Source organism: Ovis aries, chromosome 6 (assembly GCF_016772045.2).
Source record: "Ovis aries strain OAR_USU_Benz2616 breed Rambouillet chromosome 6, ARS-UI_Ramb_v3.0, whole genome shotgun sequence".
NCBI lineage: Eukaryota > Metazoa > Chordata > Mammalia > Artiodactyla > Bovidae > Ovis > Ovis aries.
This window is the reverse complement of record NC_056059.1, coordinates 91,564,006-91,580,227: the sequence shown is the minus strand read 5'-3', so window position 1 is coordinate 91,580,227 and position 16,222 is coordinate 91,564,006. Positions and strand designations below refer to the sequence as shown.

Here is a 16,222-nt window from a genome sequence, read left to right as displayed (position 1 = left end):
TGACTGTAAGGTTGTTCCTGTCATTTTGCTCTTGTGACTAGTTCTAATCTGATTGTCATTGAATATGTTGCTTTCTTCAAAAATCAAAAAGTAAAACAGGCTTCTTTATTGAATATCATGCAGTATAGACAAATACCAAGATAAAAATGAAAGTAGACATGAGTGAATATACTTATTCCATTTCCAAAAGAAAAATTTAACATTCTAAGGATAAATTGGTTTTTCTCCATGGGCTGCAGTTCTAAAGCAGGATCATCCAGTCAATTCTTGTTACATTTGTGCAGTAATTTCAAGTCACACCTGAATTTGAGCTCAACAGAAAAGCAAAAGTGATTTGTAATTGAAGTCTGATTTGATAGAAATGAAAACTGGAGCTTCACAACTGACTGCAATTAAACATCCATCTCTATATCAAACACAAGTCTTGCCATTTAGTTTTCTGGTCCTATTTTTACTCTGTGACTAAAACAGAAAAAAATTTATTCTCACATGATGAGCTTTGAAAACGATTAGGCCATCTCCAAAGTTTTTCTTCTTGAAGTTAAAGATTACAGTTGCTTTAATAACTGGATCTTCGTCACTTTCATCTTGGTAGTTCAGTTCAATTTAGTCACTCAGTTGTGTCCATCTCTTTGCAACCCCATGGACTGCAGCATGCCAGGCCTCCCTGTCCATCACCAACTCCCAGAGTTCACTCAGGCTCATCTCCATTGAGTGGGTGATGCCATCCAACCATCTCATCCTCTGTCATCCCCTTCTCCTGCCTTCAGTCTTTCCCAGCATCAGGGTCTTTTCAGATGAGTTTCAGCTTCAACATGAGTCCTTCCAATGAATATTCAGGACTGATCTCCTTTAGGATGGACTGGTTGGATCTCTTTGCTGTCCAAGGGACTCTCAAGAGTCTTCTCCAACATCACAGTTCAAAAGCATCAATTCTTCAGTGCTCAGCATTCTTTATAGTCCAACTCTCACATGCATACATAACTACTGGAAAAATCATAGCCTTGATTAGATGGACCTTTGTTGGCAAAGTAATGTCTCTGCTTTTGAATATGCTGTCTAGGTTGATCATAACTTTCCTTCCAAGGAGTAAGCGTCTTTTAATTTCATGGCTGCAGTCACCATCTGCAGTGATTTTGGAGCCCACATCTAGGTGGAGCTCAGAGTCATTTCCCCAGTGTGGTTCGATTGGAATATAATAACAAAACTAGACTGTGGGTTTTTTGGTGATCAGATTACACTAGGTGCTATTCAGGTTTGAATTACTATTACTTTTGAAGACTAAAAAAATTGCTTCTGTAGCCACACCAATTTAAAAGTAGAATGTTGCATTTTGACTGCCTTTCCTCCCTTGGTTTATTCTGTGTACACATTCTGCCTTGACATAATGAGGATAGGAACATAGCCTTCCTTTCCTTGATTAATACAGTGCATTGAATCATCCTGGATCACTCATACTTGTTGAGGGGGGAAAAAAAATGGCTCCCAGTTAGTTAAGCTTGGTGATATAATTACATCATGGAGCACTGAAACTCTGCAGCTCAGCAGAGTTTATATATTAAGTTTGTGCATTCTTTTCTCCACAGCTCTTTCTCTTCAACTTCTACCCCTTTGTGCAAAGGTTTCTACAGCCTCACCAAAGAGGTAAGACTTCCACTTGCTGTGTTCCTTTGGTGGCCTTGGGGTTAGAATAACCATTCAGTCTTTGGTTCTGGAATTACAGTTATTTGGGGGGGGGGGGAGTTCTAAAATATTTGGTTTCTCAAAGCAAGTCTGTTTGTAATACCATACTCATATGGAAAATTCTTAAAAAGACTTTTGATTATTTACTGTAACTTGGTAATAGATACCAGAGTTTGCCTTACTGCTTTCATTGCCCTTATTTGTATTTTTATTAAAAACATCAACATTGTTAATAGGCTATGCGTCAATACAAAATAAAAGTTTAAAGTTTGGGGGAAAAAAAATAAATAAAAGCAAAAAGAAAGTAATGGTTGTCTTTGCCTTTCAACTTGAACCAAAGTAGGAAAGAAGTGAACATTTATTGAACATTCAGCATGAGCCAGATGCTGTGCTAAGTGATTCCCATGTAGTCATCTTGTTTCATCCTCACTTCAGTCCTATGAGGTAGAGAAAGAAGAAAGACCGAGATCCCTCCCTTCGTTTGCCAAAGGCCTCGTTCCTTATATGTGGATGGTTTAGTCGCTAAGTCGTGTCTGACTCTTGCGACCCCATAGACTGTAGCCATCTGTCCATGGGATTCTCAAGGCAAGAATACTCGAGTAGATTGCCGTTTCCTTCTTCAGGGGATTTTCCTGACCCAGGAATCAAACCTGGGTCCCCTGCATTGCAGGCAGATTCTTTATATATACTGCTTCTTTAAAGGGGGAGTGTGTGTATATGTGTATGTTTATATTTTTTCATTTATTTAATGATTCCTAGTGAGCACTGCATTCGACGTCAGTGAACATAAAGTGTTGCTCTTACCTTCATAGAACTTACATTCTAGAGCAAGATCCACAGAGTGTTATACATAATATGTCCAGGTGAAGATAAGTATTTTGAGAAAAAAGGAAGCAGGTAAAGGGAATAGATTATGTGGTCAGGAGAGACATTTTGATGAGGCAGCAAATGAGCAGGAAGCAAGGCAGTGAGCCACGTAGACGTCGGAGAGTTGGGTGTTCCAGGCGGAGTACTCAGCAGGAGCACTAAGGCTGGTGTGTGTGCTTGCCATGTTTGCTGTGGTCCTGAAACAGGGCTGTAAACTGACTGACTGTGGCCTTTCTGATCTCTTACGCTGTTAGAAGTAACGAAGATCCTTCTGTTTGCTGCACAAGCATCTCATCACTTAGTACCCCCAGAGGTGAGAACTCTTAAACTTTACTTCTGTCAGGATCTAGTGAGGAGTACATAGCAGTGCCACTGAGTATATCATGGTGGCTTTTCCCACAGAGATTACTGTCCTCCCCGCCTTCTTAAACTGAGTAGAAGAGACACTAGCTCTTAAGGACACTTATACAGAGAAGTTTACGTTTAGAAATAAAAATATTTTACTATAGAAAATGAAGTTTGTTTTGAACCAGTGGTTGAGAACTCTTGTTTTGATGAGTGGCCACATTTTATCCTGGAGAAGGCAAGGATATCAGTGAATTTATATAGTGATTATTTTTCAAAGCTGGTAGTTCCTTTCTTTGATTAAAAGAGTGTTGGATGAACCTGGGTCAAAGTAACGTTGAAAACTTAGATTAAAGGAGAGCCAGATTTAATCTCAGAATAGCCAAGAAGACAGCGACACCCAAAATAGAGTTACTTTTCTGTCTTCCTCAGTCTTGCTCCTTCCACCTCCCAGACCGAAGGTGGAGGGCTGTTTTTCCGCTGTAATAGTGTATCATCCCTTCATCACCAAGCAGTTGAGTAGGTGGAGACATGTTACCAGTACTCATACCCTTTCTTTCCATCCCATTCAGATCATTCAGTCATTGCTCATGACTGTGGCCAACAATTTTGTTACTGACAAGAACTCTGGAGAAGTCATGACTGTAGGGTATGTAGAACGTGGCTGGAGGCAGTGGCAGCAGTTTTCACCTGCTGGCTTTGCTTTCCGTTACCAAGATGTGAAATTTCAGCTGAAATGTGTCCTCTGAGAAAAACTTATATTTCCGCCTTCTCAGTGTTTTTCTTCTTCTCTTGGTAATTTTTAAATTTATTGGTTAGAATTTTGAGCCAAAGAAAAGATTTCTGTCCTTCTAATCAACATTTTGTTTTTTAACTAGCTTTTTACTATTTCAAATGAATGCTTGTGTGCAGTCTAAATATTTTTTCCCCGTCTGCTACCCTGAATTCCTGTCTTCGCTGAAACAAATGATTCATTATTAAATGATTCTTTAATCCCAAAGCAGTTCAGTGACCTTTTTGATTAATTTGAAAACACTTAGTGAGTATGAGCACTGGTTTAGGATGTCCAGTCTGTCCTGATAACTAAGCAGTATGCTGAACAGCTGCTTTTTATCTCACTTGGAAAACATTCTGGGAGATAACAGCCCTAAAGACTAACTTTTTGGGTGGAATAGGGGGAGGGGAGGGGATGTATATGTAATTATGACTGATTGGTGTTGATGTACGGTAGAAACCAACAAAACATTGTAAAGCAGTTATCCTCCAATTTAAAAAGAAAAAAAAGACTTTTACTTGACCTAATACAGTTTCCCCTAGAGTTGGCAAATAAATGCTGCCAACATATACAAGCCCACCTCCCTTTATTGCCTTTTGCTTTACATGTTGAAGGTCTGGTAACTGTGTGGGGCAAGTCTAATGTAACATCTTTCCAATAGCATTTGCTCACTCTGTGTCTCTGTGTAACATTTTGGTAATCCACCAGCATAAGCCTTCACTGAAGGCTCAGATGAAGATTAGCATTTTTAGCAGTAAAGTATGTTTTAATTAAGGGCGCAAGTGAAACTGAAATAGCTCAGTCGTGTCCGACTCTTTGTGACCCCATGGACTATAGCCTACCATGCTCCTCCATCCATGGGATTTTCCAGGCAAGAATACTGGAATGGGTTGCCATTTCCTTCTCCAGAGGATCTTCCTGACCCAGGGATCAAACCCGGGTCTCCTGCATTGTAGGCAGATGCTTTACCATCTCAACCACCAGGGAAGGCTTGAAATATTTTTTTCTTAGACATAATGCTGTTGCACATTTAATAAACTACATTATAGTTGAAACATAGCTTTTATATACACTGGGAAACCAAAAAACATGTGTGACTTGCTTTATTGCATTGTCCTGGAACCAGTTCTGCACTATGTCCAAGGCATGCCTGTATTTTAGAGGTGACGCTGTTGTTTATTCTTCTAATAGAGGAAATAGCAGTAAACTGTGTGGAAACAAACCCTTCTGAGGCTGCCCGCTCCCACATCCCACCAGGGACCTCAGCCCTATAAAACCGACCTTATATTCCTTGTGATTTAGTCTTTTTAGAAAATATTCTTAGGTTGAACCACATGAAACTGCTGTTTCTTTTTTTTTTTAATTTCATTTTTTCCTTTTTTAGAATCAATGCTATAAAAGAGATAACAGCTCGATGTCCTTTAGCCATGACTGAGGAACTTCTGCAAGACCTGGCTCAGTATAAAACACACAAAGATAAGAGTAAGTGCTGTGTTATTCTCAGTAGATGAAGGAGTATAGAGTATCTCATTTTTGTCTCAATAGACTCTTTGCTCTGAAGTTTCTAGTTAAAGCTGTTATTTTCCAGATGTGATGATGTCTGCTAGAACTTTGATTCAGCTTTTCCGAACACTGAATCCTCAGATGTTACAAAAAAAATTTCGGGTAGGTGAAGCATACATATATTGATCAAGGATTTGGTCTCAGAAAGTGAGAGTCACTTCCTCCAATTTGAGTTTGAGTATTTCTGGTGCTTGGAGTAGGAAATGGCAGCCCACTTCAGTATTCTTGCCTGGGAAATCCCATGGACAGAGAGAGCCGGCGGGAGCTACAGTCAGGCCATCAGGGCTGAACTAGATGGGGTTGCAAAGAGGCGGGCACAACTGAGCACATTTCTGATGCTTCCATTCAGAGTGTTGGTGATACACGTAGTTTTAGTCTTTAAACTCAGAATAAAGTTGAATACTATTCCTTAACTATTTTATAGTTGATATTATGCTCTTTGATACTGAATGAGTCTTATAGACGTTTTCAGATCTGTAGCTAATGACAGCATTGAACAGGCTATTCCTTAACCAGATACTACCTCTATCGAGGTGGGAGGAAATGAGATGTATGTATGTAACGAGAGCGAAGATCTCAAGACTTAAGAATCAAAGTTTCCTGGGTTAGTTCAGAAGAAAGCAAGAAAACAGTGGGCAAAGTTTTGAGAGGGAATTTACTTTGACCCAAGACATTGGTGAACTGTTTTTGTCATTCATTTGCTTCCATTTTCTGTGATTCTTGTGAGTTCATAATCCCAGAGAATCCTTTTCATGAATAATGTTTTGCTGTCTAAGCAAAAAACTAGTTCCTTTCCTTTAGGGTAAACCTACAGAAGCCTCCATAGAAGCAAGAGTGCAAGAATATGGAGAACTGGATGCTAAAGATTACATTCCAGGAGCAGAAATTCTGGAAGTTGAAAACAAAGAAGAAAATGCTGAAGGCGATGAAGGTTTGTTTTTATTGTACCATTGTTCAGGACAGAATCACTCCTGCTATATCTGTATTGACCTTGAAATCTTTATACTGTTTGGACATTCATTCAGCTGATGTTAACTGAGTAATGACCACTGCTGTGGGCATTGCGGGTATTGATGGGCGTTGATGGGCATGGTTCCTGCTCTGAGGGAACTGACATTCTAGTGTAGGAAATGCCTTTTTGTGTCCTTCAGATTGGTTGCCCTTTATCAAGGGCATGCTGTTTGATACTTGGAAAGATAATGGGTTTTTGTTGTTGTTATTGCCTAGAAAAAAATGGTAAGGATTATAGTCTCTAGCAATCCTCCCATTGAAGGAGAATCCTTGTTGAGCTTGTTGAGGAATGCTTGAAGAACCCTGTTCTGATTTCCAAAGCTAGCATTTATTGCACTGGTTACTCAGTCCATGGGGTCGCAAAGAGTCGGACACGACTGAGTGACTTCATTTTCACTAGAGTCCTGTCTTCTTCCTGTTCATTATTTCAACAAAACTTTCATAAACATTAGCTGTGAGCCAGCCACTGTCAAAACAAAGATGAATGACATGGTTCCTGTCCTTGAGAATTTTTCATAAACAGCTAATAAAGCATTAACAGGATTTATGATTAGAGTCAGGTATAAGGGTAGGAGAGAGGTCAGGTACGCCTCAGAGGTTCAATAAAATCTTCAAGGAAATGGTGAGCCATGAGTCATACTTTGATTGCTGAGTGAGCAATTGTAGAATAGTGGAGACTTTCCAGGCAAAGGATTTAGGAAACTTTTAGAATATAGGATACAAGGCGATGCACAGAGAGCTGTGAGACTGGAGATAGAGTTGGGGCCTTCTCATGAGTGCCATGCCTAAGAGCTGAGATCAGAATGTGGGTGTCCACTGAGATAACTGCAGGTGTCCTTGACTCTGAAAACTCTCTGCGGTAGCTCCATTAGGAACTCTGATGCCTTTTTAATGAGATGTCTACAAGGTTCTTGCACAACCAGAATTCTCTGCCTTGGTTCCCTGAATGATTTGTTTCTAGCTAATTTCTCAAACACTTAAATGTGCTTAGAAAAGTTAAATAACTCATATGCAGTCACTGTAAATATACAGGTACAGTTTTGACGGACATGACTGGTTTGGTGGAAAGAACACAGGCTCTGGAGTCATATATGATTTTCCTAATTTCAGCGTAGCCTGCATTTCTAGCAGTTTTTTGGCCTGGGGCAGGTTATGTCACTTGAGAATCTACTCCTCTTTTGTTGAGTGACGTTGGTCAGAGAAAGATTGTCAAATCTTGGCTCATGGTGGATGCTTAATCAGTGTTTATTCTCCATTCCTTGACTTAGTTAAATTGATGTGACTTATTTAACAATACTGCTACCCAACTCTTAGTGAGCCCCTACTTGAGGTTCATTATGTAACTTTTCTTTTGCTTGATTTGCCTCGGTGTACCATGAGTGCTGAGCAGAAGTCAGGGGTGCTGACACGCTCTTTGTCACGCAGATGGCTGGGAGAGTGCCAGTCTCAGTGATGAGGCAGATTCCGATGGTGAATGGGTTGACGTGCACCATTCTTCCGACGAAGAACAGAAAGAGATCGTAAGTCCTAAAAGTTCTTGTTCCGAGTGTTGAGGGGCTATGCTCTCAGTAGAGTTAATGGCCGTTTAAGCCTGTGTTGTGTTCTCTCAAGTCCGAGAAACTGAACAGCATGCCCCTGGAGGAGCGGAAGGCCAGAGCGGCGGCCGTCAGCACTAGCCGAGTGTTAAGTCAGGAAGACTTCCAGAAAATCCGAATGGCCCAAATGAGGAAAGAGCTCGACGCTGCCCCTGGGAAAGCCCAAAAGAGGAAATACATTGAAATAGACAGTGATGAGGAGCGCAGGTAAGACGGCACAGGCACCAGGCCCTCAGTCAGCTCACGTGATTATGAAAGTCATAGGAAAAGGAATTCTCTCCTTGTTTGATATTATGGTTTTTTTCTTTACCCCAGGGGTGAGTTACTTTCTCTTCGGGACATTGAACGGCTTCATAAAAAGCCAAAGTCTGACAAGGAGACAAGACTAGCAACTGCAATGGTGAGTGAGGCATGTCATTGCCTGGTTCTTTAAAGACAGCAGATAACAGTGAAGTGAAATACAGCTCAAAACTTGTATAGGCACAGAAAAGCTATAATTAAAATAGAATAGAAGGCATAGATGGGAAGTTAGATGAGTTTTAGCAACTTGATAGCCACGTAACCACCGTCTAAGACCAGCTGTGGGGCACAGAAAGGCGCCATAACATTTTCCCAGTTTAAACGAGGTGCGCAGTCGACAGTCCATTTATCAAAGCTATGAAAAAAGCAGTGGAATGTTTATAGTCATTAAAGAAAAGCCAGAGACAGTTGGAGCCTGCCTGCCTTCCCAGCTTCATTTTCTCTGCCTTTATTGTTTCGGACACCATTCCAAACAGTCCCCGCATCACCCTCTGTTCCATTGGTACTGGCATCTCTTTAGATAAATTTGAAAACCCTTGTTTCTTCCCCACACCTGTGCATAAACTATTGCTACTTCCTGAAACGCTCTACCCTTTCCACCGTTCCTCACCAGAAAGGCCTTCACCCTGCAATGAACAGCTCACAAGGTCTCCCTTTCTCAGAGGCTCCTCTGACCTCTTGAAAGCCATTTGTTCCACTGTGCTCCCCAGCCCCATTACAGTACATCACAGTCATGTCTCCCCTGGGCTGAACTGTCACCAAGGAGCAGGGACTGGGTTCCATCCACCTTCGTATCCTTGACTTCCAGTAGAGCTGCCGCAGAGGAGACGTGTGTGTTGATGCGTTAACTCCTGCCACGGTATTTTTTGTGCATGTGTGCTAATAGGCTGGAAAAACAGACCGAAAAGAATTTGTGAGGAAGAAAACCAAAATGAATCCATTTTCCAGTTCCACCAATAAAGAGAAGAAAAAGCAGAAGAACTTCATGATGATGCGGTATAGTCATAATGTCCGGTCAAAAAATAAGCGTTCCTTCCGAGAAAAGCAGGTGAGCTCAACCTGAAGCTTGACTAGGCAGAGTGGTGGTGGTGTTCTGAGACTTCTCTATGTGTGAGTGGAACCGTGCCCTCTAAGACCTTGTGTAACATGTGTCTCAGGATTAATGGGCTATATTCTTAGAGAGCGTGGAGAGGTGGAGAGCAGTCAGAGCATGTAAATCCTATACCTAACTTGGCTGAGATTCAGCTATGTGACTTTTGTGTTTTTTTTCTCCTCTGTAAATGAGTTTAGGCTAAATGATTGCTAAGGTCCATTCCTATGCTAAGAGTCTCTTGGTATTGCATCTGTGAAGTACAATATAAAACTCAACTGAAGAATAATTTTTGAGTGTTTGTTATATGCCTGGTGCTTTTCTCCAGAAAACATTATTATGTGTGGTAGTATCTCAGAAAGGGCTTCCTAGATGGCTCAGTGGTAAAGAACCTGCCTGCCAACACAGGAGACGCATGTTCGATCCCTGGGTCAAGAAGATCCCCAGCAGAAGGAAATGACAGTGCACTCCAGTGTCCTTGCCTGGGAAATTCCATGAACAGAGAAGCCTGGCAGACTATAGTCCACAGGGTCGAGAATGGAACAAGACTGAGTGACTAAGCAACAACAGTGTCTCAGAAACAGCTTCAGGAGAGCAGTACAGACTAAACAGTCTGTCCCTGGCATGGTCCTTCCTCTGTGTGCCCTTATAGGACTTTGGCATTTTATTTTATCCATTTTCTGTCTTGGGCGAGTAGTCCTGTTATTATAGTAAAACAGATTTTTGTTTTTATATCCTTGTCTACTGGGAATGTACCCAGAAAAATCTCTAGGAAATCAGGTAAATCAAGTAAATCAGGTAAAGTAAATGTCAGTGCCACATCCTGAACCAGCGTTCCTAAATTGCCAGCCAGTTATAAACCTCCCAGTTCCAAATGTGAGAGCCAGCTCTCCAGGGCAGGGCTCCATCTGTGCGGGAACCAAGTCAAAATGAACTAAATTAAGGTACCCCCTTAAGGCCTCCCTATCTATTTAAACTTGCTAGTTCTCAACTGTTTAGCTGCTGCTGCTGCTGCTAACTTGCTTCAGTCGTGTCCAACTCTGTGTGACCCCATAGACAGCGGCCCACCAGGCTCCTCCATCCCTGGGATTCTCCAGGCAAGAACACTGGAGTCAGTTGCCATTTCCTTCTCTAATGCATGAAAGTGAAAAGTGAAAGTGAAGTCACTAAGTCATGTCCGACTCTTTGCAATCCCATGACTGCAGCCCACCAGGCTCCTCCATCCATGGGATTTTCCAGGCAAGAGTACTGCAGTGGGTTGCCATTGCTGTCTCCGCAACTGTTTAGCAGCATTGTGTAAGTAATGAAATGACAATATGCTGAATAGAAGTTGTTGAAAGCTGAAGTGAAAGAAGCCATTAAAGATTTAAATAGTCTTGGACTTCCCTGGTGGTCCAGTGGTTAAAAATCCACCTGCCAGTGCTGGGGACAGGGGTTCAACCCCTGGTCCAGGAAGATCACACTTGCTGAGGAGCAACTAAGCCCGTGTGCCACAACTACTGAGCCCATGTGCTGTAAAATGTGCTCCACAAGAGAGGCCACTGCAGTGAGAAGCCAGTGCATCACAGCTAGGAAGTGCTTCCTGCTCATAGCAACTGGAGAAGACCAGCGATGAAGACCCAGTGTAGCCAAAAACTAATTAATTGTAAAAGATTTTAAATTGAATTTTCCCAATTCAATTTAAATTCATGGTTGAATTGATTAAATCCATTAGTTTATCCTTCCCTGCCTTTTGTACGATTTTACAGTTGAGGAAATAGTTGGCATTTGGCAGGCCTTGCCTTATTTTGAGATATTTATAATCTTGTTACACTTAGCTAGGAGTGTTCCCTTCCCCACTTCCTCTATTTTTAGCAGATTTTCTTTGGCATGATAGAGAAGCCCCGCTTTGTTCCCATCAGCACCTCTGAAGTATCAAATATTTGTCTTAAAGAATTTTTTAAGAGGAAGTTAAGAGTTCATTGGACATGTGCACACATGGCTTCAAGAATGCTTTTTCCTCCTCCGGTTTTCTTGCCATGACCAGAACTTCTGTGTTTGTTTCCTTGTCCTATATTTTCTTCAGGGTCTCTTCATGATGAAGCTTGACTCTGGGTTCCTAATTTTCTCTATTCTGTCCTTCCCTCTAGGCCAGCAGAGTAATCAATTATTCAGTGAAAATTATTAAGTGAGATATTTTACATTCTTGTTTCTGAGCTAATTGAAACCCAGTGTGTTTAACACTTGTGCTCTGTGCTGTGTGCAGTCACTCAGTCGTGTCTGCCTCTTTGTGACCCCATGGACTGTAGCCTGCCAGGCTCCTCTGTCCATGGGGATTCTCCAGGCAAGAATTCTAGAGTGGATTGCCATGCCCTCCTCCAGGGGATCTTCCCAATCCAGGGATCAAATCCAAGTCTTCCGCATTGCAGGCAGATTCTTTACTGTCTGAACCACCAGGGAAGCCCATGAAGTGGTGGTAGCCACTGCAGGGGGTAGCCTATCCCCTCTTCAGGGGATCTTCCTGACCCAGGAATTGAACCAGGGTCTCCTGCACAAAGAATCCGAAGGCGGATTCCTTACCAACTGAGCTACCAGGGAATATTTGGACTAGCCATGTTTCATTGCCCAACAGCCATGTATAGCTAGTGGCTACTGTATTGGATGGTGTATTTATAGAGCACCTCCAAAAAGAGGTAAGACTAGAGAAGGAGGGTAAAGCACATGAGAAGAGAAAGAGAAGAGGACCTTGCAGGGTGTTCAGATGGTGTGAACAAGGAAGGAGCCTGATATATGTGTGAGAGTGGCCTGTGCTTTGTCACAAAGTTTAATGAGTGGAATTAAATCCGTATTGAGTTACAACATTATTAGCTGATTGTCGTTCGGTCGCCCAGTCATGTCCAACTCTTTACGACTCCATGGACTGCAGTACACCAGGCCTCTCTGTCCCTCACCATCTCCTGAAGTTTGCCCAAGTTCGTGTCCATTGCATTGGTGATATATTATTAGCTAATATATCGTTCTTAACCATATGGATGACTATTCCACAGCTTTCCAGTTTTGAACTTATTAACTGCAGATGGTGATTGCAGTCATGAAATTAAAAGACGCTTACTCCTTGGAAGGAAACTTATGACCAACCTAGATAACATATTCAAAAGCAGAGATATTACTTTGCCAACCAAGGTCCGTCTAGTCAAGGCTATGGTTCTTCCTGTAGTCATGTATGAATGTGAGAGTTGGACCGTGAAGAAAGCTGAGTGCCGAAGAATTGATGCTTTTGAACTGTGGTGTTGGAGAAGACTCTTGAGAGTCCCTTGGACTGCAAGGAGATCCAACCAGTCCATCCTAAAGGAGACCAGTCCTGGGTGTTCAATGGAAGGACTGATGCTGAGGCTGAAACTCCAATACTTTGGCCACCTCATGCGAAGAGTTGACTCATTGGAAAAGACCCTGATGCTGGGAGGGATTGGGGGCAGGAGGAGAAGGGGACGGCAGAGGATGAGATGGCTGTATGGCATCACCGACTCGATGGACATGAGTTTGGATGAACTCTGGGAGTTGGTGATGGACAGGGAGACCTGGTGTGCTGCAATTCATGGGGTCTCAAAGTGTCGGATACAACTGAGTCACTGAACTGAACTGAACTGAATCAATGTATAACAATATGAACGGATACTATAATTAAACTGAGTTTACAGATGTGAAAATAATATGTATATGGCTAACTCAGAATTACCTTCTTAGCCATGCAACTTAGGTTGAAAGAAACTTGTTAATTTTTTTCTACCATAAGTGTCCCAGTTACTCTGCCTGTCTACACAGACATACTAAGACCCAGATCTGAGTTAAAGGCAAGAAATCAATAACTTAAAATCATAAAGTTCAAAAAGTTTGAATATGTAGATATAGAGCCAGGCAACTTCCACCCCCCCAAAATGCTTTAAAGTTTCTAGGACTCAAAAGGTGATGGGTGCTTGGGGAATTAATGGAATAATATTCATAACAAACTTAACAGGTACACAGTGGCCTTGGTTATCTTCTTTTTAAATTTAGGTTTATTCTTCATAATCTTTTACTTAATATTCCATTCATTTTCTTTTGGGAACTGTGAAACTTTCTGGGGATATTTACAGGTTCACTTTGAACAGTGGTCCAGTGGTTGTCTTCTCTAGATCATGTTTACCTCATTGTTTCCTTATCTTCCAGCTGGCGCTACGAGATGCACTCTTGAAAAAGAGAAAAAGAATGAAGTAACTTCCAAGCAAGTCTTCCATTCCAAGGAGAATGCTAAATTTGTATCATTACTCTGAAAACTTGCAAATTAAGAATATTTGTTTACATTAAAAAGTCCGGAAGCACTATGTTGTGAAAACCACAGTAAACTTGGTAGCTTCTGGTGTTCTTATTTTAGAGATGGGTAATGGTGGGAATGTTTGAAATGTAAACAGTTGTGGTATAAAATCATTTTCATTTAGTGTTCTTGCAAGAAAATAATTATATACACATGTATAGAGAAAGAGTGAGAGAGAGTGCCTATTAATTGTCACTGAAGATATGAAAATGAATGAGCCATAACTTCTCATTCAAGATATTTATAACCTGTTTGTAGGATGGGGCGAGGGGCAAGTGTGTTTATATGTATTTACACTGCTGTATAAATAGTTCTATAGTAGAGACAGTTTTATACTTCTGTGGAGTCATAGAGGCCTTATGGACTAACTCTGCAGAGGATGGGTATTAAATATTTTCTTAAAACAGGACAATGTTACAAGAGTAAGAGGATCTTACTTGTAAATAGGCTTACCTGCTGAAAACAGGTTCCTGCTGTACAGATTTTGAGTAGACAATTTAGCCTTTTTAGTCCATCCATCCAAAAGATGTAATTATTTTATATGCCAGGTATAGGCATTTTGGCTAAGATCTCATTTTTTTAATTGCCTTAAGTATAAATAGTAATCTCAGAGTGGTTTCTGTTCATTATTTGGGCTGCCCACTCTTCCACAGAGGAAAAAGAAATCAGATTACTTTCCTCGGTCTTCCTTGACCCTGTAATATGTCCAGCCCTCTGTTGGCCTTGTCTCAATAAAAGGTTTCTAATGTCAAATAGGTACTTTGTGTGGCGCGTGGTGTGTCTTATCTCCCTCCCCCAGGCATACTTGAGTAGATTCCAAGGGCCACGAGAGCCATGGTCAGCTGTTTGCAACTTTCTGCATTTGGAAATCGTTTGGTGCCCTTTGTCTCAAATTTCTTAGATAATATTGTGATAGTCGGAAAAATTGCTTCAAACTAGAGTAAAAGGCAATTTTCTGTCCACTCAGCAGCTTGTAAAACCACTTCTCTTATTCCTTTTCTAGCATCTTCTGTTTACTTTCCGAGTTCAACTTCAGTGTTACTTCAATGAAACTTTGTGACTTTTCCTAAGACACCCCATACCACTAGGGATTAATGATTACTTTGCTGTGGCCTGGCAAAAGGAACCCTCCATCAACCCCCAGCAGCTTCAGTGTTTCACAGGAAGTGCATGTTTGAATGTTTCAGACCTGAAACTGCTCTTTGCTCTTTGCATTTTTCAACTGTCTCCCTGTGTATGTGTCTAGCTCCAGAAGTAAATAAAGCTCAAAATGGCCTAGGGTCTGTAGCTTTGCTGTTTGAAATTGTGGTGATGCTGGGTACTTTCATCCTTCCCCTAGACTTTTTCACCCCTCTGAGCTGCCGAGAGGCCAAGAGTCCATTCTGTAGTCTCCTCTCTGTTCTACTACTCTTAACTGAAGTTTGTATGGCAGCTAAATTTCTGGCTTTAAAAGCTATAGCTTTAACTTTTATTTCTTTAATCCCATAGTATCAGTTCAGTTCAGGCGTGTCCGACTCTGCAACCCGATGGACTGTAGCACGCCAGGCTTCCCTGTCCATCACCAACTCCTGGAGCTTGCTCAAACTTGTCCATCAAGTTGGTGATGCCATCCAACCATCTTATCCTCTGTCATCCCCTTCTCCTCTTGCCTTCAATCTTTCCCATCGTGAGGGTCTTTTCCAGTTAGTCAGTTCTTTGCATCAGGTGGCCAAAGTTGGAGCTTCAGCATCAGTCCTTCCAGTGAATATTCAGGACTGATGTCCTTTAGCATTGGCTTGATCTCCTTGCTGTTGAACGGACTCATACCGCATATAATTCCTTTTATTATTTTATAAGTCTTCTATTGAGAATATTTTCTGTTTAAGTTTGGAGGTCAGATCCTCACAAGGTTGGATGATGTCAACAAGCAGAGTGACCTTCTAGGTGACTTTTACCTTGAAGAAGTCACCAGGGCTTGAACTTCAGCTCTTGAGTCTCAAATTTTTGTCAACAGTGAGAATGGGGCCATTTCAGAGATAAACATTCAACCATCCAAACTCATATAAAGTATAAATCTAGAATACTGGTACATATATGTGATCTCAGCAACTTCTACTAAAAAATAGGCTCCACAGAAGGCAGTGAGTCTGTTCTGTGCTAGTTCAGTGCCAAGTAAGTAGGTGCTCAACAAATACTTGAATACCCTATCTGTCAGTCTTCTCTCCATAAATAAAATACCACCTACCTCATTGATTGTTTTGAGAATTTTGAGAACCAAGCACTTAGCATGGTATTTGCCACCAAGAAAGCATTCAGTAAATTTCTCATCAAAGATTACATACCTATTAAGTTTTTTAGTTTGGGGTTTTTTGCTTAATTTACTTGAAACAATAGTTGAACTTGCTATAAATATTTGTTTTACCCTTTATCCATTTAGGGGGAGCTAGTTTGAAACATAAAAATTTATCTAGGGGGAGTTACCTGGTTGTCCAGTGGTTGAGACTCCATGCTCTCACTGCCAGCAGCCCGGAATCAGTCCCTGTTTGGGGAACTAAGAGCCTACAAGCCACATAGTGTGGCCAAAACAATATTTTTGAATGTATATTGAATGCTTTTTGTGGGCCATGCATGTGCTAGAAGCTGTGTGGGGTGCTAGAAGCTGTACAAACAATGTTCGTGCCATG

At 41.4% G+C, this 16,222-nt stretch overlaps 1 protein-coding gene across 2 annotated transcripts in view; it reads left to right on the top strand.

Annotated features, from left to right (window-relative positions):
- The window catches only part of SDAD1 (SDA1 domain containing 1), a 30,364-nt gene extending 16,052 nt beyond the window's left edge, over positions 1–14,312 (top strand). For both annotated transcript variants that reach the window (XM_004009922.6, XM_060417250.1), the window contains 11 exons: positions 1,587–1,644; positions 2,805–2,863; positions 3,468–3,544; positions 5,055–5,152; positions 5,259–5,335; positions 6,035–6,164; positions 7,670–7,764; positions 7,856–8,046; positions 8,155–8,239; positions 9,026–9,187; positions 13,415–14,312. In XM_004009922.6, the coding sequence (XP_004009971.1) occupies positions 1,587–1,644; positions 2,805–2,863; positions 3,468–3,544; positions 5,055–5,152; positions 5,259–5,335; positions 6,035–6,164; positions 7,670–7,764; positions 7,856–8,046; positions 8,155–8,239; positions 9,026–9,187; positions 13,415–13,462 (1,080 nt within the window). In that variant the 3' untranslated portion in view covers positions 13,463–14,312. The remainder of the gene's footprint in view (positions 1–1,586; positions 1,645–2,804; positions 2,864–3,467; positions 3,545–5,054; positions 5,153–5,258; positions 5,336–6,034; positions 6,165–7,669; positions 7,765–7,855; positions 8,047–8,154; positions 8,240–9,025; positions 9,188–13,414) is intronic.
- Positions 14,313–16,222: the final 1,910 nt, after the last annotated feature.